Source organism: Lasioglossum baleicum, chromosome 1 (assembly GCF_051020765.1).
Source record: "Lasioglossum baleicum chromosome 1, iyLasBale1, whole genome shotgun sequence".
Classification (NCBI taxonomy): Eukaryota; Metazoa; Arthropoda; class Insecta; order Hymenoptera; family Halictidae; genus Lasioglossum; species Lasioglossum baleicum.
Genome location: NC_134929.1, coordinates 8,256,688 through 8,279,856, shown reverse-complemented (window position 1 = coordinate 8,279,856; position 23,169 = coordinate 8,256,688). Strand labels below are relative to the sequence as shown.

Here is a 23,169-nt window from a genome sequence, read left to right as displayed (position 1 = left end):
CGGCGAAGCCCCTACTTCACACCTACGCGTTCCATTAGAATCGCGATGCGATACGCGCACAAAAATCACCGATATAAATCACACATTCAAATACAAAAGGCGACAAACGCACCAAAAAAAAGAAGGAGAAGCAGTGTCAACAGTGGTCGATCGATAATGCTGACGCATACACGTTCCGTACGATCTAACGGTCCATTGATAAATCATTGAAGGTCAAACGGCGGTTCGCATACACAGGCGAATACAGAGAAAATAAAGGATAGCCATGAAAAGTAGAACTTACGGTTTACTCGTTAGACCTGGTTCGCAGCTCGCGAACACCGCGGGTAACGTATCTTCCCAGAGAGATTGTCGGCGATCACAGTCGTCCCTTGGTCGCCGATCTTTCCGTGCACAAACTACAGATCGTTGAACACACGAGAGACACGCGTGATCCGCGAAAGACGGAATACTCTCCGGCGCGGCGGCAGCTTCTCTCCACTCGGACGAGAAGACCGAGACATATAACGGAGTGCTTCTCTTACCACTGTCACTGGAAACTTGTTACTCGAACCGTGACCGGTCGAACTGCGATCGCACACAATTTTGATTTAGGGATAGGTAAGAGGAGAAACCGGAGGAAATATTTCCCAGTTAGTGCGAGCTAGCCGTTGGGAAAACCACCCCCTGCAGAACCGGCGCCCCAACAGCCATGTGCCGCCCTAAACCTCCGCCCATTGGCTCGAACTGAAATGTTCTGCGATCCCCGGTGTCTCTCTCGAACCGTTTTAATTCCACGTGAATCGTGCGCGATCGGAACACGGCTTCTCGATGCGTAAACGGTCGTCGTGGTTGTCGGTCGTAGTCCGGTGTCTCTCCGTTACGTTATCATGAACGACAACTCTGCACGAGCCATCCCTGCGGGAGCTCACCGAGAAGGGGGAATGGGAAAAGGCCAACTGACAAGACGTCACGTCTCCCGGGAGCGCTTCGATCTCTCGGAACTCACCATATCCACCGCACAGCTGCCCGCGTGTCCGCGCATAACACCGATCAACGCGCTAGGGCCCGCGGACAGCCCCTGGTCCCGATCGTCGTGCAACAGAAACGTGCAAATACGCCCCGCGAATGATTCATGCACCGTCTTCACCCGACTTCACCCGCGAATCGAGAAAATGGCGTTGTACACTCCCTCGCGGCCGCTCGCTCTAGCAATATGTACATCAAGCTACGCTGATTCCCATCGTTCCTCGCCAGCGCTCGCCCCCCGGTGTGGCATCGCCGGGAATTAACGCCCGCCAGAATTGAAATTCTCCACGGTGCAGCAAAATTGGAAAATCAAATTCTTTGACGCTGAAAGGAAATCCTGCACGCGTCGTTGGAAATATTTAGATGCTGGAGTAGGACAATTTTCATTTTTAAGCAACCGTTGTTGTTTACTGATCCTATTGATTACCTGAGCCTAGAACCGTAATCACTAGACTCCACGCATTTATAGCAAAATTATTGAAAAATTTTAAATGTTGAATATGTCAATATATGATTTCTTCTCTATTAAAATCATTAAGGGAAGATATAACATTCAATTTAGTTTCCATTTCTTGCAATCGATTCAGACAATTTTTATTATTTTTATCACTTTAATTTCATTTCGTATTCTATAGGAAATACAGCACACTTTCTGTGATAGAGGTTCACCCTTTTGAAAATCAATGTCAACTTTCTACAAATAAAGTATTTCTAAGTAAGTTTTTTTAAAAAGATCAAATCAAATAAAAATTTTATTTAATACCAAGATGTACATCAAAAAAGCTTATTTAAAAGTACAATTACCAATTCATTAACTTTGTATGAATCAATAAATTTAAAAAGAAATTAACAGATTTCACGAAAAATGAAAAAATTTGTTTTTAAAAAACTAACAAATTTAAAACGAAATTAACGATAAATGAACCATATGTAACGAAAGCTAAATGGTATTTAGACGTATACAAACATCCATATATAAAATTTCGCATTAAATTTTTAGCAAAAAATCAAGGTCACATTGATGAACAGAGTTACTTTGAACTTGTGAATCGTATATGTATTTTCAAGCCTATTCGTCACGAAAAGTTTTGGAATATTGTTGGAAGAAATTGTTACGATCTATTGGTTAATAAATTATTGTCACAATGTAATGTAATGTTTTCCAATGACCCTAACTCGTGGCGCCACTTACTAGGATGCTCTGTAAACGATGATAAAATGGAGTCTTTTACGAATTTATTCGAATGACACCGCGCGATGTTTTAGTGAACATTGCACGACAGATAAATGTGCTGTTTATTGTTTTGTAAACTTGCAGTGCCATATTTCGGATTTATTGACAAATTGTAAATAAATTTGTTATTTGGGAACGATTTATTTTCATCATGGCTGATGAAGCGGAGCAAGTAAGGACATTTATTTGTTGTGATAAACTTGAATCTAACCTATTATAACCTAACATACAATTTTGTTTTAGGTCCCTGCGATAAATGTTAAGGAACCTTTAGATCTTATAAGATTGAGTCTCGACGAACGTATTTATGTTAAAATGAGGAACGAAAGAGAACTCAGAGGGAGATTACACGTAAATATTTTACTATGTACTAAAAATATATGTGTAAGTCATTTGTATGTATAAATAATGTTAATTTCAGGCTTATGATCAACATTTGAATATGGTGTTGGGAGAAGCAGAAGAAACTGTAACTACAGTAGAAATCGATGAAGAAACGTATGAGGAGGTTTATCGTACCACGAAGAGGAATATATCTATGTTATTCGTTCGTGGTGACGGTGTAATATTGGTTTCTCCACCTAGCATGAGGGCTCCGATATAAACTTTCAACTCGTATATGATATTTGTAAACGTTACAAACGTATAATATAGATTTACACTTAATGTTACTATAATACTACCACTTTTTTGTATCAGCGCTGAAAGAAAATGTGATATGAGATTAAAAAACAAAACAAGTACTATCAATAAGAGTTTGTGACAAAGGTATAAATATAGAGAAACAAAAATAAATTTGAGATTGTATTAAAACAAGTATACAAGTTAAAAAATTGAAATGAAAATGATAAAAATGTTTGTACTGCATTACTTTGAGAAGTTCTAGTTTATTTGAATGATTATGTTTTAGCTCGTGGTTTTAAAGTTGAGTTATTAGTAAGAATTAAATTGTCAGGTCTTGGAGTAGTAGAATAATCTGCTGGTTTTGGTATTTGTGCAGTCAGATCTGTTATCCTTTGATCTTTGAACTTCATTAAAGATTCGAGATGAGTTACTTTTTGTTGAAGGGCGTCGATAGTATCGTTCTTTTCTTGTAATTCTTGCTTTAGCCGAACAAACACGTGACGTGGAACAGTTTTATTCGCGACCTCCTCGAGGTCGAGTACCGACTTAACAATCTCTGTTTATGGAAAAACAAAATTCATGACAAACCAGTTTCTCTGTGTAGCACACATTTTTTCTTTTACGATTTTATCACCTACCTGCTTTCTCAGTATCCTCGTATGTCGAATATAGATCGGCTCTATCCGCGTTACAATCTCTTAAAATTTTTATCCTCAATTCGCTCAAGACATTCTCGATAACTCCCGGTTTCGCATTAGCTAATTGACCAATCACTTCTTTCTTTAGTTTCATATTTAGTTTAGACAAAACCTTACGATTCAGAGTACACCAATTTTCTACCTTTTTGGCAATGCTATTCCCAGATATATAATTGTGTATATCAACGTGTCTAGGATAATATTTTTTTAACAATTCCGCCATAAAAACTAAAATACAGCATGTATTTATAAAAGTTGAAAAGATATGATCTTGTTGCGTGAGAAATATAATTTTCTTGTACCTGCGTCGGAGAAATCTCGAGCAAGGTTCTTCTTCGGTTTTGAAAACGTCATTTGCTCGATCCAATTGTAAATTTCCTCGAGATTATCGTTAGTTTCCGATGCCACACTCATGTTTCTATTTGAATATCCACGAAAATAATATACAAAATGACTTCTTTATACAACAAAATTTACGAATGACGTCATATCCTTGTAAAATATTACATTTCGCCAATCTTCGAATTGCCAAATTTTATTAATAAAATAACGAAGGCTGTGCTGGACGTTTTACTGTGTGCGAATGTAACTTCACGCTGGTCTCGTGTGTTTCGAACTGTTTGTTTTGTAAATATCACTAGCATCATTACACCAGACGGAGTAACTGATGTAAATGAAATGAGAGACGCTTTTGGATATATTACATCGGACATGCACAATTAAACTTTATTCGATATTCTTCCAAACAAAATTGTTCTAATTTTATATACATTAAAATAGTAGAAAAAATATAGAAAAAGAGAAAGTACCAAAAACAGAAAATTGAATGACATTCTGCGAGAATTAGTTGGTAGTATTTTAAAATATACACAATATTCAATAGATCACATCTATCATGTTTTTAATTGTTCTTCTAAATAATGCATCATTTTAATTATTTCCACAGACCAATAGACTTCCTTTTTACATTGTTTATGTCCCGCGGTTGTGACCTCTAAAATAATGGTTTGAAAAATTCACTGCTGAGTTTAGTAAACATAAAATCTATAATTCAATAAAAACGATGCAAAGGCCGTTATAATTCACTTTAGTCAGGATTACTGAGTAGTTGATATATTAAACATTTATTAAACATAGCCAAATCAGTTTTTCACAATAAAATTGCAGTTTTCATCCCCTAAGTAGACGCACAATAAAATATTTTTCGTTCGATAAAACAACGAGACTGCGTTATTAATTTTTGTACAGACCATATATTATTTTATTAGACATTAAATATTTATAAAATGACTAGTTCAATTTGTTAGAATACTTTAGAACTTTTTCGAAAAATAAAGGGACTTTTTGTCAGAACATTTATAAAGTAGCCGGTTCAAGTTTTTCGAATACTATTTCGATTTTCATCCCCTAAGTTGGTACTGGTAATAGGTTTTCCCTCCAATTAAATTTTTGAGAGCGCCACGGCTTCGACATGCAACAAGTGTTGCGGAATCGCAGCTGTCATGTTTCTTTACCATGTAAAATTGTCCTGCCAAAGATTAAAACGGTAAAAATTTCGTGGAATCGATGACGGAGTTTAATGTAAACAGGAGCACGTCACATCGGCCGAAGGTGGTGTAACAGAGAAATTTCGAGTCTGCGTTCAAGCGTGGTACGGCATTTATAGAAAAGGCGCACGCCCGCTGGTTTCGTCAGAAAGGCTCGGAGGATTTGTGGCGTCTCGCACGTCTTCAGTAACACGTTACGCGAATGTAGAATCGAAACGGAAGATCGAAAGCTCCCAAAGTAATAAATTTCTCGGTCGGTTTTTCCAATCAACGAAAATCTAAACTGAGTCTTGACACGCGCCGTTTTAAGTTAATCTTATCGTAGAATCAAAATCAGGTGCACGAAGTTTCAAGTGATCAGTGATTTATAAGAAATCGCGGAGTTTGAAATGAAATATTCATTTATCGAGCTGCATCGTGAAATACAAATATAAACAGACTTTTTAAAATATTCCTCGGCTTACGAAATTGTTAATGATCGATTAATGACCAGAGGAAGCCATGGCTGGAGAAAGTAGTTCTACAGGTGAGTGAACAAATTTCCTATATTTAGTATTGTATAATCACGTCACTGTGTTTATGTCGTTGTTTCTTCAAAAAAATAAGTGGAATTTGTTATATCTTTACATTTGAAATTTTTCCGTTCTCTTCTCGCTTTCCGAGATTACTCCATGACCTTCAAATGTCCTTCGCCTTCAGATTTTCATACGGTGCTATGATATCGCTTTTTTCAAGGTTACGTTACTAGCAGAATACTAGTATTTATTAATAATAAGGAATATATTAATGTAGAAAATAATTTTCATTCATGGAATTGTTATGTTGTCTATAAAAAACAGAACATTATTCAACAAGCGATGCCATATCTAATGCAAATTCTCATTTTGTTTAGCAATTTATAGATGCACGTGTTTTACAACGAATAAGATTGCATTGACAAATTTAATTTAATAAGTTAAAAAATTAAATAACTAAAAATTTAAGTAATTTTACAGATATTTGTGGTTTGAATGTAATTGTGAAAAATATTGCGCGTTTTGAAAAATGAGTAATTAATTGAAATCGTTTGAAGTTTAAATTGTGGAATTCGTAAAGCCGCGCGAGTTGATGCAACTCCGTTGCAATCGGAGTGACTAATTGTCGTCATCCTCGCGTCCCATATTATCAATTTTGAGGGATCGCTGTTGCTAGATAGTCAAATGTCGATAAGGAAAATCTATACTTGCATACTGATTGATGGAAGTGACCCTGGTGTGTAATTTTGAATTTCGTCACGAATATACTATCCACATAATATATTGATCAATTAACCCCTTTTCGTCGCGTCGATCATTCGGTTGTTAGTTATTTGATCAGGGTGATATTCTGGAACTACGTTTATGTGACCGCTGACCCATTTTTTGGACGAAGATAAACGCGCGTAATAAAAAACGCTACTTTTATCTTGAGAACGCAAAACAACAGTATCCATCGCGTCAAGTGTTTGATATTAGCGTATAGCCATATGGATACATACTCGAGGAATTTTTAAACAGTTTGTCAACTATCGATCAGATATGGAATGTGTCGATAACGTTATCGGATGTAATTTTAAACAACTAGAATAAATTAAATATTACTGAATAATAATGTTCATACGTAATAATTAATGTAATAAATAATAGTACGTATAACAAATTGATGTTATTTGTCAAATCTTTGCAAACTTACAAATCTTCATAAATTATCATCAACAGTAAAATAGCAATTACTCATGATTTCTGCAAATGGCAAATGAATCATTTTTAAAAATTTCCTTCAATTGAGATAAATTACTTAAGAGATAGATTACTCAAATTATCATTTTGCTTCTTCTGATATCGGCTAATTATCTCTCCAGTAATACTTAAAACTAAGAATTTGTCGAGTATTTTCTCTGATACATGCTATCGTGTAATTTAATTATACATATACACTCAGTCCAATAAGTATTCACACATACACCCTTTAAAACAGAATAACTTTCTTATAATTGTACCAAACGATCTGATTATTTGTAAGCAATTAGAAGCATTGGTTTACTAGATGATGTGCAAAAAAGATTTTCCAAAAATTACAATTGATCAGGTTACATGCAAAAATAAGAAAAGCATTTTTTTAAATCTTTTTATTTGGGTCCCTAATGAAAATTTAAAATATATGTTAGTTATACACATGCTGAAAATTACATCGAAATCGGTTGACGCAGGGAAAAACGACACGCATCGAAAAATGTACGATTCTGTGGATTTTAAGCAGAAACTGATCAAAAGTCGTGTAAAACTACGATTTTCACCTATTTTAATCGCTTGTAGCTCGTGTGTAACATATGTCAATCAATTTCGATGAAATTTTTAGCAGATGTTACTACAGATCTACAAAACATATATTTTCAATTTTCATTAAGGACCCAAATAAAAAGTTTTAAAAAGTGCCTTTTTTATTTTTGCATGCAACCTTGTAAATTGTAATTTTTAGAAAATATCTTTTGCACATCATTCAGTAAACCAATGCTTCTAATTGCTTGCAAAACATCAGATCACTTGGTATAATTATAAAAAAAGTTATTCTGTTTTAAAGGGTGTACGGAGACTTATTTTACTGACAATGAGAGAGTGTACATATTTCACTTTGGTAATAGTAAGGGTTTTCAATGGAGGTTTGATTAATTTCTTATGAATTTCGTCACGAAGGTAGGTAGATAATTGAACAGTTTATATGCACAATTGGTCACGTACACGTATGAACGCGCTATTTACACGTAATGCTTCACCTCGCCTGCAAGAAGACCCGAAAGGACAGGTAAAGTCGAAGAGAGAGAGACCTGAGAGAGCCCGTTCACCTGCCTTCATGCCGTTCGGCACGTCGTCCGATCTTCTGTTAGAACCCCACCGACTGTACATATATACAGTGGATCCACAAAACATCTGGAAGTTGTACTATTTTTTTAACGAAATTATCATATAGTTCAAACTCCAATACTTTTCGTGTCCACTGTACAGCGACTCACAGTAATATTCGAACACTTAAAAAGAACAATGACTTTTTTTAGGATCGGATCAAGCAACTTGAATTTCTTTTCGAAAGCTTAGTTCACTAGCCGACTTAAAAACAAAATAGAAATTAGTTTATGTTATCGGCGCACAGGTTCGATCCAAAATCAAAACAAAGCAATTTTGCAATTTCTATTAATTCGTTACGATCGACAAGACGGAATATTTAAAAACAAAATTGTAGAAAAATTGTAATTGGTCCGAATTGCTCTTATTACAAGTTTTTAATATGCATTGAGAAAGTTAAACGTTATTTTTATATATATTTTCAGGGACCAATGGTATCGTGTTGCCGGCACGGTACCTGATGGCAGTAATGGGTTCTATCGGGCTGGCAATTATCTATGGGTTCAAGGTCATCACGAGTGTGGCGATAGTAGTTATGGTAAACCATACCGCGGTAAGGCAGTATACGTTGGATAAAAACGAGTCTGAATTTGCAACTGCACACACGGAGGGCGAGTGTCATTTCGATGATGGATCCCTTAATGTGACGAAAAATGTCGTCGAGGTATAGAAATCTCTTTTTTTATGGAAAGTACAGTGAGCCACCAAATGTATTTGAACGCACTTTAAAATAGTATAACTTTTTTATAATTGTACCAAACGACCTGGTGTTTTGCAAGCAATTAGAAGCATTGGTTTACTAAATGATCTTCCAAAAATGACGATTTACAAGGTTGCATGCAAAAATAAAAAAGGCACTTTTTAAAACTTTTTTATTTGGGCCCTTAATGAAAATTTAAGATATATGTTTTACAGATCTACAAAACGCATATTTTAAATTTTTATTGTATTTTTTAATGCCTCTTTTACTTTTTCATGTAATTCTTAGCAATTGCAATTTTCCAAAATCTTTTTTGCATTTCATTTATTAAATCGATTCTTCTAATTGCTAAAAAAAAGTCAGGTCGTTTGGTCCAATCATAAAAAAGTAATACTGTTTTAAAGTGCGGTCAAACACTTTCGTAGTTCACTGTACATAATATGCTGAATAAAATAAATGTCGATAGGAAATTAATACATATGTATGGTTCGCGTAGGATGGACCATTTGTGTGGAGCGAACCACTGCAAGGTTTGATTTTATCAGCGTATTTTTGGGGATACATGGTGTCTCTGATTCCGGGTGGCAGAATGGCTGAACTGTTGTCCGCAAAATGGGTAATGAATGGATCGGTACTTTTAAACGTTGCGGCATCCATATTGACACCTGTTGCTGCGAGTCTCCATTACTCCCTTTTCATTGTGTGCAGGATTTTGCAAGGCATCGGTGGAGTTAGTATCAAAAACAACCTCCAAAATTTCGAAATTTATATATAGAGGGTGTACAAAGTATTCGTAGTATTTCGTACACGTTTTAAAAACGAATAACTTTTTCAAAATTGGTCCCAACAGCTTGAGTCTTTTTTAGACGTTAGAACTATTAGTTTACTAGCTAATATGTAAATAATTATTGTTTTAATTGTTTTTGGTCGCAATTGCGAAGTAAAAAATAAAGGTCACGATTTTTAAATTTTGTATCCGTGCGTATAATGAAAATTTAAAACATGTATTTTGTAAATCTAAGAAAGTTATATACGTGTACAAAGTTTCATTGAAATCAGCTGACGCAAAGAAAATTTTTACCGAACAAACAAACAGATAGACAAGAAAGCGAGCTAATAAAAACGTGGTAAAAAGCTATGTAGACGCACAAAAAAAAAGGATGTAGGGTTTGCTTTTTTATACCAAAGGCACCTTCTAAATTTTCATCACAGGCACGGACAAAAATTTAAAAATCGTGATCTTTACTTTTTCCTTCGCAATTGCGACCAATAACAATTAAACAAAAATTATTTACACCTTTATACCTTATTTCCAACCTTTATACTACTACGACTCCCCGAAAAAAATCTTTTCCACGCCTTCCTACCTTCTATATTTTTAATAGATATAATAATGTAAGACACGTTTTACAAACTGTTAAGTTTTATTTATTTGTAGATATTATGATATGTGTGAAAATTAATGTATTAAAAAATTTTGGCGCCTCCCCTGGCAATAATCCGCGTACTAACGTCTCAAAAAAACTCAAGCTGTTGGGTCCAATTTGAAACGCGTACGAATACTTTGTACACCTTCTATAAGTAGCTCAGTAATATATAAAGTACTATTTTTATTGTAGGGTGTAACATTCCCTGCTATGCACGTTATGATTGCCAAATGGGCTCCACCGAACGAAAGAAGTATCCTCGCTTCGATTGTTTATGCAGGTGATTAATAATTCTTATCAATTGTTCTTTCACGTAGTACAATTCTTTAATATTATTTAAAACAGGGACCGCGCTCGGAACGGTAATTTCCATACTAGTCACGGGGCTGATAGCTGCAAATATGAATTGGGTATGGATATTCTATATAGAAGGCGCTCTTTGTTTAATTTGGTGTGCTGCCTGGTGGATAATGGTCGAAGATAGTCCCGAACAACAAACAAGATTTATTAGCCAACAGGAAAAGGACTATATTATGGAATCTTTAGGACACACGAAAGATACTAATGAACTACAAGAGGTTCGTCAAGCTTCATAGAACTAAATTAACATATACATTCTGGATAGTCTGATGCTTCTCACGACGTACATTTATTCTTTTAGAAATTGGCAGTTCCATGGAAGGAAGTGTTAAAATCGAAACCATTCATGGCAATTTTAATAGCTCACTTTTGCAGCAATTTTGGCTGGTACATGTTGCTCATTGAATTACCCACCTTCATGAACCAGATTTTAAAATTTGACATGAGTTCCGTGAGTATCTCTGTTAAAAATTTAACAAGAGCTTAAAATTCGTGTTATTTGAATGAAGTATGTTTACCTTCAGAATGCTGGCCTCTCTTCTATGCCATTTTTATGTATGTGGATCTTTACCATGATGCTCAGCAAAGTTTTAGCCATCATGCAAGGAAAGAACTTGATCACAGTCACAGTGTCAAGGAAAATTGGAACATTGTTCTGTAGGTTTTGTTGCTTGCAACATCTTCGTATCTGAAAATTTAATATGAATCTAATTGAATGCGAACTAAAACATTTTCGTTCTGCAGCGTCCGTTGTTCCCATGTTCTGCCTCATAGGAGTTTCATATGTCGGTTGTAATAGAGCGTTAGCAGTTGCATTAATGACTATTGGAGTGACTTGCATTGGCGGAATGTACAGCGGATTCTTAGCGAATCATATTGACATCGCTCCAAATTTTGCTGGTACCCTTGTCGCGATCACCAACTGTGTCGCTACTATACCTGGCTTCGTAGTTCCGATATTTGTGGGAAAATTGACACACGGAAATGTAAGTAACTTGAAAAGAATGATCAACGATTTAACAAAAATTTCAATATGGGATCTGTCGATCATTCTTCACCATTGCAGCAAACTATAGGAGCATGGAGGGTCATATTCTTCACGACTGTGGCATTATACATAGTCGAGATGTTGGTCTACACGATTTTCGGAAGCGCTGAAGAACAACCTTGGAACAAAGCTAAACCAATCGATGAAGAAACAAGCGATCAGACATTGCCACTAAAAGACGACATTAAAAAATAGATGTCTCTTAGATGCGTATAATATTGATCAATTGTTCTGTTGAATTTTTTACACATATAAAGCATAGTATTATTTTCTCGGCTTTATATTAACATGTATATAAAACATAACATGTGATTGATATAATTACCGTGTAAAAAATGAACAGCTGTTTAAACAAAAGATTATCACTGATATTTCTCTTTACATGACAAGACACATATTTATTGTACTGAAATTTTACAAATGTTACGTTGAATGTTATAAATGTTAATTATGTAATTACAATACTATGTACATTTTATACACACGTTTTTTCATGTTGTACAATTACTCACGTTCATCGTACTCGTTGTATTTTACAAAAATACATAGGACCCCAGTTATTTGCGAGTGTGGGAACAACAAGATGGCCATACTTCGAACCAATATTCGCGAATTCGTACAGATATTGTAGCGGTGATAAAGCTTCCGACATATCTCTGAAAAAGTATATCGTATAGACAGCAAATACAATGAATAAAATTGTTGTTTAGAAGAAATGTAATATACACACTTTACTACCATAACAGAATCACTTTCTTCCCACGCCCTTTTCAATGCTACTTGTACGACACCATCATTTTGAACTGGACTTAGAGAACACGTTGAATAAACGACGATACCTCCAACTGTCACCAGTTTTAATGCATTTCTATTAACAAATAATAATAAAGATGCAATATTATTAATGAAAATAATACAATACAAGTAGCTTAACATGTACACACGAGTACTAACGTTAAAATGTCGGACTGCAGCTGCGGAAGTTGTAACCTTTCCTTAACTCTGGCAGGTTTAAAAACATTATTTTCGTAAGCGTGCAAAGAATGTCTATCTGTTGTGCATGGTACGTCGACTAGAATCTGAAAAGTATGAACGTACATTTTATCCTGTTTGTCACTGAAAAAAACAATTAGAAATTTCGCAAATATTAACACCTTATTATACATATCTTGATCTTCGATTGCTCGAGCATCTCTGTGTGTTACGCAAAACATTTTCTCCATACTGCTATTATACAGATATTGTTTCGCAACACTATGTATTTTATTTGCTCTAGACTCTGATACATCATTAGCAATCACTATACGCGGCATGAGAGTTTGCAGGATGGCTAAAGCTTTGCCTCCTGGCGCAGCACACATGTCGAGCACAACGTCACCCATTTTAATGTCAAGAGCTAAAACAGGTAGCAAGGATCCGCCGTCGAACAAATAATAATCTAGAAAACAAGAGATTCATATTAGTAGCAGTTCGATTCATGGTTGTACAAAGAATTCGTACACCTTTTAAAAACGAATAACTTTCTCAAAATTAGACCTAACAGCTTGAGTTTTTCGAGACGTTAGAAGGATTAGTTTATTAGCTACTAAATAATGATAATCTGAGGAAACAATGTCGCAAACAAAAGTTAAATGGTGTTTAAACATCTGCCAACATCAATGTATATGATGTATAAAATCGCAAACTCTAAATTCGAAGGTTTTTACATCTTACAATGCCCTTCTTCATGCGTCAACCGATTTCGATGAAACTTTATACATGTTTCACATTTTTCCTTTGCAATTGCGACCAATAACAATTAAAAAAGAAAGTATTTACACATTAGCTAGCAAACTAGTGTTTCTAACGTCTCAAAAAAACTCGAGCTGTTGGTTTCAATTTTGACAAAGTTATTCATTTTTAAAAGGTGTACGAGTACTTTGTACACCCATTGTACGTATCTCCTAAGATGGCCCGGAAGATACAGACCTGAAACCCCAGTGGATCCTCTTTTAGGATATGGAAATGTAGCCTCGCTTTCTCTTTCAAAAGTGAATGGGTGCAAGTGTTCTGGAAATGGTAAAGTAGACTCTTTAACGATATCTACTTTGAAGTCAGCTCCTTTATTATAAAATTTATAATAATCGGATTCCAGTATGTAGCCGTCCAAACCTGTGAAGTCAATTTATATTGTTAATATTTGAATATTCTTTCAAATTTAAACAAAAATAATTCAAACTGACCCTTTAATTTCGTAGAAGGTACATACTCGTGAAGCATACATTGATCAACAGACGATTCAATAACACGACTAGTATCTATTTCAATCTCATTTAAATCAGCTTCTATAGATTGCAATTTTACAGGCTGTAACGCGTCGGTTTTTTGAATCAATGATTCTTCGTCTTCTTCTGAATTTAATGATTGCGACGGAAAGGTATTGGCTTCGGGATAAAGTGAGTCTATATCTGCTAATTGCGTGTTTTCTATAACAGTATCCATGGGATTTTGTACATTTTCTGATTGAATAGATTTAGTCTTCGGTTGGTCCTTCATATTTTCTTTAAAAACATTGTACATGGATTTTAAATGCATTGCGCCCAAGCACTGAAACAAATTTCAATTATAGATACTTTTAATTTGTTTCCATGAAAAAATAAATACCTGTAATTCCGATTGTGCCCTTTCCGCATCACTAAAATTATTAATTACTGCTATATGTTTATTTTTCTTTATAAGCAACGATTCTCGTATCTCTTCCCATTGTTTCCCAAAAACTGAGCCGTAATACTCGTCAAAGTGTTCTAGTGCTTTATCCTTAGGTAGTTTCTTCCTCCGCATTACAGACTGTTGAAATATTTATATTAGGTGAATAATAACCTTACTTGATGAAACTTATTCAATATAGCTGATTAATTAATTACAAAAAAGTGATGCAAAAGGTAACGAAACTAGGTGAAGAAAATAAATAGACAGACAAGTGAAAATATTTCAAATTTTCGCACTTGTTCAACATGCTTGCAACCAGGTGAAAGGTGCACACAAACTTTTAATTTTAATTAGAAGATACAAACCCAATGCTCAGGACCGTGCTTGCATCTGACGGATATCCTTATTATTCCCCTTAATTTCAATCTATGAAATAAATGCGCCATTTTTTCAATAACAATATATAACTCTTTAAACAATCATAACTGTTTCAGGTTATACCGAAGCACCAGTAAACTGAAAACAGAAGCATGAGCATGAGGACGGCAATGCTCGTTCCAATGTATCGTCACCAGATGGCATCACCGGTGCATTCTTTGTTGAAGGTATACATTTTGTTTGAATTAAAAGATTGTTATTCATTATTGAGATTAATATAGATTATTTGCAGATACTATAAATTGTAGATTTACTACTTCCTGGTGCCGAAACGTGGAATTCAAGTTGAGAAGTCCTGTCTGGATATCCTGCAGGTAGAGTCAACAAAATAAGTTTGTTCTCTGAAATTTATTCTCTGGATTTCAGTTTTTTAGCATTAACCCCTTCGGTAGCAGGATAAAAGCTTAGTAAGGAGAGCAGCAGCGAGGATGCAACACTTGCAGTGAGCAAGATGTCGAGTTCTAAGACTTTCAGAATCATAGTTTCCACGAAACTAAATAGTGCAGAGGAATTGGTGAAGTAAGCAGGCAATTTTGATGTTTCATTCAAAAGTAACAAACTTAGAGTGGTTTGTTACCTTTTTCTCCAGTTTCTTTACTGAATCCTTAGGACTTTTCACTTGTTTAATGTAATGTAAAAGATGTTAAGTTTTTGTGCCTGATATCTTAGAACATATCCAGCTTGCATCCTACATACTACATTTAATATTTTTCTAAAGCGTTCAATCTTTATTCCAGATTTAGCCAGATCTATGCCAGAGTCTGTGACGTAGAATTTTCTTTCTTCCCTCATCAAGGGAAGTCTCATCGAGGGCGTGCAAGGCAGATTGTGTCATGACTTCCTCGTTAGGTTCTTAGTACCATGTCTTGTGACATTGAAGGAGTCGGAAGAAGTGCTGTTAATATGCTGACAAATGATGGGCCTGATTATTCAGGTATTATACATCTACGGTGATACATATAACAATAAGATCAGGTCATATACATATGTACACCTTTATTGTTATTGTTGAATAATAAAATAGTATTACAGGAGAGGGCTGATTCTACATAGAAAGATGAGTCTTTCCAAGAAAATCCGGTTCTACTTCTTACGATTTTCAAAGTCGATTTTCTCAAAAAACAGAGCCTCATATGAAACGATTTTATTCGATATTTTTTACTTCTTTTTTCAGGTAGAGTCACCCTCTTTTCGGTTGTACCATCAATTAATGGCCACCCTATATACAAAGCTTTGCCGCTTGACTTTCGCTGAAAGATTGTCGGAAACAGTGAAAACCGATTTCGTACATCGGCGCGCGTCCAAAGGACACAGACCATATGCACTCATGAGGACGGCCCTCGTACACCGAGCCAGCTCCGTGGGATGGCGTTGTTGTTCCCATAACGCTACATCGTGCATCTTTTAAACGCAAGAAGTGGTCGACGTCGATTAACCGTTAGCGAGAACGGTGTAAAAGAAGAAGGGCGTGAACCGGCGTGAACTGCAGACACAGGTGAAGCAGGACAACCGACGAATCCACCCGTTACGGTACTACCGGTACTACTTGACTTAATGTTGGACGTCACGTCTTTTTTCTCTCCTCTCTTACTCTCTCTCTCTCTTTCTCTCTGCCGTCTCTCCCTCTCCCTCCCGGCTCAAACACTTATTTCTGCGTAGACCTTTCTTTTCCTACTTTGCCGACTTTCTTTATCGCGAGCCGGGGTTACCCGTCGGTGAAAACAAACCGAAACAGGTACACGCGTGTACATATCGCAGGGAGAGATGCGTGTATCGAGAGCTACATCATTATCAGATAGAAGAGCACGACAAGGAAGCGACACGTATTTGTCGTGACATCGAGATGAGAAACGTGCCGAGCAAGATGGAGCGAGAACGGGGGATGGTGGGGGTCGGGAACGGACACATCTTTGCGCTCCCCTCTTGCGAAGGCGCTGGTGCGCTATGAAACGTGGCTGTTTCGAAAGTTCCAACTCGGAACAACCTATTTTAGATGCCTATAAACCGTTCCTCGACTTTGAGATTGTTTTGGGCGGCGGGTAGCGAGCCCTCTGTACCTGAACAATGGGATCTATGGATATGCCCTGCCTCCCAGAGATTTTTCCTAGTGATTTACGATACGCTAAACAACGGAATCCCATCGTTCCCCGAAGTGTCCGACCCGTGGACACCGTAGATCTTCGTTACGGGAATCGTTCCTCCCTCGGACCGCGACTCCTTTGACCGTCGCGTCGTAGACGGGAGATCGGCGGTCGTAAAAATAATTTCGCCTGATCCATATTTCGTGTCAACAATGCAAGAGGCCCCGAGGAGGAGGAGGAGGAGTGGAGCGAGGTCCGACGCGCCGATAATCTTGTTACCCTCGAAACGCGTACAACATACATACATATATACCCGGTGAAAGTCTCCACTGTACGGTAGACGGGAGTTCAGTGTTCTCGAGGGGAACGAAACGAGAACGTCGCGCAGGAGATCAGCTCTTTTGCTTCGTGGAGATCAGCTAGTCCATGGGGTGCGGTAAACCCTATTGGCCCCGGCGCGTGTGTGTACGTACACGCACAGAGGGACAGACACACGGGACCGACACGGTGCACACATGTCCCCGCACGGCAGTGGATACACATGTGTACACATAGACACGGGGGACATGTGTGTCCCGTTGGTTTGGTGTACGTGTGTGTGTCTGTCCTCCCCTCTCCCCTCCCATTGTCACACGCATACAGAAAACTCTTCCTCTCGATGAATCTCGACGACCCGAATCGCTCGACGGCGAGGCTGGTTTCGTGGATCTCTTCATGAGAGGCACGTCGTACGCGATTTGTCGGGGCACGGGGTGTGACGGGGACTCGAGGCATCGTAAAGGCAATGCACTGTAAGGAGCTCACGACGACTATACCCTCCCCCGATCCCCGCGCCGCCGTCCTCCCTCTCGATCTTTTGCCACCGTCCCTTTCTCTCCCTTCTTTCTTCGCCCCCTCTCTCCCTACCCCTCTCTCTTTCTTTCCCTCGTTCCGTCTCTCTCTCTCTGTCGCTCTTATCAGAGACTCGACTGCACGACCTCACTCATACTCTCTCATTCTATTGCTCGCTCGACTGATCTCTCGAGGAGGGCGCGTTAGGGCGCTCTCGGCCCGGCTACTCCGCGCGCATCTTTAAACGTTTCTTGATCCGTGCGTACCCGAAATTTCATCGACACCGAACCCGAACTCGCTGCTTCACCTTATCCCCTCACCCCCTCCGCCCTCCCTCTCCCCCCGTCGTCTTTAACCGTTTCGTATTTCGCGCTTCGCCAACCCCGTGATAAAACGGTGTCATCGACGATCGTCGAAGTAAAACAACGAGTGAGGGCAAAGGACTCGGAAGTTGCGACATCCGGTACACAATACTGCCGCTTCCTGTCTCCCGTGACCCTTGATCACCGCTCTAACCCACGTGACCCCGCGCTTCACGTGCGTAATTTTCATTAAACACACGTGTACCGGGGAACCCCGGTATGCGGAGTATGTTAAACAGATTTTCACTCGGAACCCTTCGAACGAAAGGGACCCCTGTTCCATCGGTGACCACGCAAGCAGCTATTTCTATGTATGTATCGATGGGGACGCTGGTGAATGAAGAGCGGGAGCGACCGCTTTCGAAACTGGACTTCAACTTCATAACTCCGGTGATACGGATAAAGAGACTGATAACGGTAATGTAGTACCGCGTCGGGTGCTAACAATCTCGAGTTTATTTGGTGTAGCGTTACAGCGATGAGGTTCTCCTCGAAGTTCTTCAGGTCCTTCTCTTGGTTGGTTCTTTCTCTTTTTTTTCTTCTTCTTCTGTAGACGCCTTAAACCCCTTTGTATTATCGGAAGCGTGAGAATACTACACTCGGTTCCATGCGTTAACCGGGAGTGTATCAGGCATCGTAACAGATTCTTTACAATGGGTGGTTGATTCCTTTCTAAATCAGCAGGTTTCCTCGCGCCGCCGTTGATGGACGAACCGCGGATACATTCACCGGGCCGACGCGATTGTTCGGCGGTGAACACGTGGTGTACCGCGGCGTCGCGTCGTCCAGGAAAAGAGAGTGGGGAAAAAAAGAAGAAATTTGTTAGGATGAAAGAGGAGAAATCACTCCTGATTCCGTAGTTCTTTTTCGTTGTCACCATCCTACGCTCCGTTCCCGCACCGAGAGAGCCTCCCGTCACGTGCATGCATGCGTGCATGCGTACACCGCGAACGGAGAGTGCGTACATGCGGGGTCGTTGAACGAGCAGGGGGTACCGAGGACAACAGTAACGACTGCACCAACCCACTTACGTCGACCCTATACAAGTCACGTGCACGTACACTGCTCGGCAATAATGGTCTCCAGAGGGTGTGACCTATTCTATATGCTGGATTCTCTCTCGCGCGATCAGCCTACTTGCCGGTACCAACGTGCCTTGGTACCCGACCGTCTCCTCCGGAGAACTTCGGATCCGCCAACCATGCGGTTATTAATCTCAACATTTCAACATTGTTGCCGTTCCTCGCTTCCCCAGAATTTCCGACGCCGTTGCACTTTGGCAGCGGCCCGGCCGAACCGTCGCCGTGCAATTCGAGTAGGGTAATTGTCCCGGTAGTCAGTTAAGGGGGTCTTCTGCATTAGAACGTTATTTTACAGGCCGAAATTTTCGAAAATATTCAATTTTGCGCTGCCTCCGAAAAGATTGTATTGTATTTAAGTGCGTGTGTATTTTCTATAAATTAAATGGAAATTATTTTATACTCTTTAGTGCGTTTTTTCGAAGTCGGTTTAACTATTTTTTTATAAAATTTTTTTATTTCACACTTTATATCAAGGACCAATCGGGAGATTGGTCTACACTGATTGGTCCATCCATCTTGGAGTAATCGGTGAACATACATATAGAAAAAAAAGGCACATACAGATCGAATTGAGTAACCTCCTCCTTTTTCGAAGTCGGTTAAAAATAGAAAAGAATGATTGAGGGAAAAAGCACGTGTCATAATACGTTCTAACTTCCCATGACCTCATTTTTTATGCGGATGCATCGGTGCACCCGCCAGGTGCAATTGCATTTTATTCTTTAATGCAACTCAACTTACGAGACTTACGAGATATTTGACATTTTTTTTGTCAGATCTAAAATTGATTTCCGTAACATTGTAAATTACAGAAACAAATTGACGTTGCTCGAGAGAGAATTAATTGTATTATCATTTGGTAATCTCCATTTGCTAATATTTTCGACTTCGGTTTCATGAAAATCACAACTGTCACTAGAAATCTTACTTTGGAAGACTACTTTCATAATTATGGGCACATTTAAAGTCGATTTACCTGAAATTGTAGGAATTATAGGAATTATATAGGAATGATAGGAATTGTAGGTCCTTGAAGAAGAACATAAATAGTTTTGGTCTGACATAGAAAGATGAAGTGGTATTTTAATTAGTACAGTTACTGAAAAATTTGAGATGTCCTCCGATATTTAAAAAAATTGCAATGGCTACACGGAGGTGAACATCTTTCCTTGTACAAGTATTAATTGGTGTAGTCACTTTTACGAAAGTTGAAACGACATGTTGAAATTTGTCGTATGCTCTTTTATTAACTCTCAGGATCTCTAGTGGTTTTTTCAAGCTGATTCTGAAAGGAACAAATTACTTCGAACGCTTCGCCTTTATTGATATGAACGTTTTCCTGTTATTTGACTTACGAGGAGATTAAAAAATCACGATAAACCGTATTTTCGCTGATAGCGGCGCTGTTCAAATACCAGCTTGTACATTGATACTTTCGTATAAATTGTAGGCAGCTAAATATTCAAAATACGTTATCTTAAACACAATAAATTATTCAAGCAAAAGATAATTCTTTGTTTTGATAGAGACAGTTTCATTCATCCTTGTACCACAATTACAAAAAACAAGCTTTCGATTAAACAATAGATTACGAGAACTACAAGTGGAATAATTTCTTCGACATGTCTAATTTTCCTTACAACAATGTACAGAATATTTACTTAATTGAACACAAAAAAAATGAACATTCATTACTTCTGTAACCACATTTGCAGGTAGACACGTTGAAAATGCCCTTATAGGATAGTCATTTGTAGACAAAAGTATCGGATTAGTGGAGCACGTGTTGCCCTCAGGTACCTACCCAATTAAAACCGCCGAAACCCATCGAGACGGCGGTAAATACGGGTGCTTAAATAAGGGAGACAATAAGAGATATTTACGAGGCAATTTGGCGTTGACGGTTCGTCGGGTGACACGTCCCTATCCACCGAATGTTTTCTAGACGAATTTGGCGTGGCGTGCTCGTCCGCTCGTCCAAATATTTTGAGCCCCCGACACCGAGATATTCTCTCTCCTCGGGATTGCGAAATGCGCGGCTTGGACGGAGCCGGACGATGTACGAGGACGAAAGTAGGTAGGTAGGTAGGTAGGTGGGCAGACGGAAGTCAGTTTAACGGTATCACCCGAGAGCTCAGTCAGGCTTCGATCCTTACGCGTGGAATGGGGTTCAACGAAATTCGTAGCTTTCTTAAGCCGCTCTTCTTCGCGGCGTTCGGATTTTTTTTACGATCGACGCCCACTGGCAAAAATCATCGTCGAAACACACCGTGGAATTTTCGAGTTGCTTCAAGGAACACCACCACTGTTTCTTCGCACGCCCACCATCCAAATTAGAAAAAGGAACGTACAACGCGATTCTCAATTCTCAAAAGACAAAAACGTAATTACATTTCCCCTGCTGTTGCTGCTGCGAAAAAGAAGAGCTGAGAAGTTGAAGCTAATTTGCTCGGATAAAGCAAACGTTGCCAGTCATTGTTTTATAAAATAAAAACGCTTGTCAGTCGGTTAACTGACACGACGTAAAAATTGGATCGGCCCCACCGCCGCGCGGTACCCGCTATCTGCATAGTTGCTATCCGCTCTTCAACTTCACCGTCGCGCGGCGAAGTTGTTTAAAATTCGCGGATGTAATTAAACCTGGGCGCCGCGCGGCGAGAGCTTCGGGAGCCGAGGAGTTTATAGGGTGAAGCATTCCCAGGAATGGTAACCCTGGCTTCTACCACGGGGTTGCTGGGGAACATTGGTCGTCGGGTACGAGGGCGTTGACCCCCGTATCCAGTGCCATGCCGCTCCCACACTGCATTACGTCAGGCTACGTCCACTGCATCCTGCTCATCTTCTCCAGGTTTTATGGGAGGTTGGTTTGCTACCCGCGAGTATTCACGGCATGGGGTTGCGCTTCGTGTGATCCTTCCGTGTTCCCTGAAGTTATCATCCCGCTCGGTCTAATACCCGAGCAAATAAAAAATGTGGGTCGGCAAGAGAGAGAGAGAAAGAGATGCTTCCTCGAAATGGTCATTGCGCTTGTTACCAGTTCACAGGGATCGGGCAGATCAAACAACGGTGCAAGACACCGGTGTGTACACGTGTTCGGTGAAGACTATAAGGCAATGCCCTTCCGAAAAAAACTGATAATGCTAGATAGATAGATATGTATTACGTTATCGTTGTACAGCTAGCGTGTCACGCGATTACGAGGAGGAGCCACGGTTGTGGTATTTCCGATGTTCACACTCGATTCGGGGAGACGAATATATTAATTTCGAATGGTATGCGTGGTACACCTTGATCACCTTCGACTTCGGCCCTCTAGAGAAAGTATCTGAATAATCATCACGCGGATCCTTCTGTAACGTCGTTCCTAAAGGATTCCCCGCTAGTCAGGTTATTTGGTGAACCAAAGGGAGCCGCGGTTACGGGTGATGGTGGCTGCTACAGCAACAACCTGTTGCAACCACCCCGACACGCCATAGCCAGCGGGAGACGTCCAACTGGTCCGAAGCAATCCCAGAAGCTGCATACCCACTGGCAGTCGCGTTTCTCGTTTACTTCGGTGAACCTGCTATGGCAAAGCGTAACGAACCCACATTTTTCAAAGAATATTATCAGCGAATAACAGAACCGGAACAACCTCGCGCTGGCCCCAATCACGGATACTAGGGCTGTCACTTTTCCAGAGCTTCGACTCTTCGAAGATTCGAAGGAACGAAGTGAACTTTACAAAGTTTCGAAGTCTTGTCTCGTGATTTTTGACGACTAAAAATAGAAATAAAACATTTGGCAGAATTTTCACAGAATATAAATAAAAAATGCCCAACTTACACTGACTGTGATTGTATCAAATATAACTTGGAGAAACTCCGTTTCTTTTAATCTTCTAATAATTTACCACGGAGGTACGAAATTCGAAGCATTGAAACTTCGATTCTAATCACTAGACTGCGGATCTTTATGCAAAATAAGAAATATCTGCGTCGATTCCAAGACACACAGATTAAATAAAAATTTCTTTCTTGTTTTAATTATTTTATTAAACTGAAACTGATACGTTGATGTTCTTAAATTTTTTAAATACGTCCACTGCTTTAAATTGTACGTACCAATTTTTGTTATAAATGCA

At 38.8% G+C, this 23,169-nt stretch overlaps 5 protein-coding genes and 1 long non-coding RNA gene across 16 annotated transcripts in view; 3 read left to right on the top strand and 3 right to left on the bottom strand.

Moving 5' to 3' along the window:
- The window catches only part of Scar (wiskott-Aldrich syndrome protein family member 3 SCAR), a 59,974-nt gene extending 58,756 nt beyond the window's left edge, over positions 1-1,218 (bottom strand). The window contains exon 1 of one of the 3 annotated variants that reach the window (XM_076437119.1): positions 284-1,218. The gene's annotated coding sequence lies outside the window, so the exon portion shown is untranslated. The remainder of the gene's footprint in view (positions 1-283) is intronic. The other 2 variants (XM_076437125.1, XM_076437143.1) reach the window with 2 other exon arrangements.
- Positions 1,219-2,195: 977 nt separating this feature from the next.
- Positions 2,196-3,112, top strand: Lsm3 (U6 snRNA-associated Sm-like protein LSm3). The gene is made up of 3 exons (XM_076437379.1): positions 2,196-2,414; positions 2,486-2,593; positions 2,664-3,112. Exons 1-3 carry the CDS (start codon positions 2,394-2,396, stop codon positions 2,844-2,846), a joined length of 312 nt encoding a protein of 103 aa, XP_076293494.1. The 5' UTR covers positions 2,196-2,393; the 3' UTR covers positions 2,847-3,112.
- A 29-nt stretch (positions 3,113-3,141) lies between these two features.
- LOC143215315 (sperm flagellar protein 1) lies at positions 3,142-5,075 on the bottom strand. Its single transcript, XM_076437367.1, has 3 exons — positions 3,867-5,075; positions 3,505-3,792; positions 3,142-3,422 (listed from the first exon to the last, which is right to left on the bottom strand). The coding sequence occupies exons 1-3, from the start codon at positions 3,976-3,978 to the stop codon at positions 3,142-3,144; spliced, it is 681 nt and encodes a 226-aa protein (XP_076293482.1). The 5' UTR covers positions 3,979-5,075.
- A 137-nt stretch (positions 5,076-5,212) lies between these two features.
- Mfs3 (major facilitator superfamily transporter 3) lies at positions 5,213-11,952 on the top strand. Of its 2 annotated transcripts, none has more exons than XM_076437255.1 (9): positions 5,213-5,637; positions 8,455-8,693; positions 9,226-9,459; positions 10,349-10,436; positions 10,502-10,734; positions 10,818-10,967; positions 11,041-11,173; positions 11,261-11,502; positions 11,583-11,952. In XM_076437255.1, exons 1-9 carry the CDS (start codon positions 5,613-5,615, stop codon positions 11,757-11,759), a joined length of 1,521 nt encoding a protein of 506 aa, XP_076293370.1. In that variant the 5' UTR covers positions 5,213-5,612; the 3' UTR covers positions 11,760-11,952. The 2 variants fall into 2 exon arrangements, with proteins under 2 accessions (XP_076293370.1, XP_076293362.1); XM_076437247.1 differs by lacking the exon at positions 5,213-5,637 and adding an exon at positions 6,232-6,362.
- On the bottom strand, positions 10,779-15,470 carry L(2)10685 (5-methylcytosine rRNA methyltransferase l(2)10685). Of its 2 annotated transcripts, XM_076437279.1 has the most exons (9): positions 14,618-15,470; positions 14,208-14,390; positions 13,787-14,150; positions 13,533-13,715; positions 12,719-13,002; positions 12,519-12,643; positions 12,295-12,432; positions 12,077-12,220; positions 10,779-11,204 (listed from the first exon to the last, which is right to left on the bottom strand). In XM_076437279.1, the coding sequence occupies exons 1-8, from the start codon at positions 14,696-14,698 to the stop codon at positions 12,079-12,081; spliced, it is 1,500 nt and encodes a 499-aa protein (XP_076293394.1). In that variant the 5' UTR covers positions 14,699-15,470; the 3' UTR covers positions 10,779-11,204; positions 12,077-12,078. The 2 variants fall into 2 exon arrangements, with proteins under 2 accessions (XP_076293394.1, XP_076293385.1); XM_076437270.1 differs by lacking the exon at positions 10,779-11,204 and having other exon boundaries at positions 11,377-12,220.
- LOC143215332 (uncharacterized) lies at positions 14,683-22,896 on the top strand. 7 transcript variants are annotated; one of them, XR_013010356.1, is made up of 5 exons: positions 14,683-14,857; positions 14,923-15,004; positions 15,057-15,209; positions 15,428-15,624; positions 15,865-22,896. It is a non-coding gene; the product is annotated as an uncharacterized LOC143215332 (long non-coding RNA). The 7 variants fall into 7 exon arrangements; XR_013010357.1 differs by having other exon boundaries at positions 14,685-14,857; positions 15,086-15,209; XR_013010355.1 differs by having other exon boundaries at positions 14,923-15,209.
- Positions 22,897-23,169: the final 273 nt, after the last annotated feature.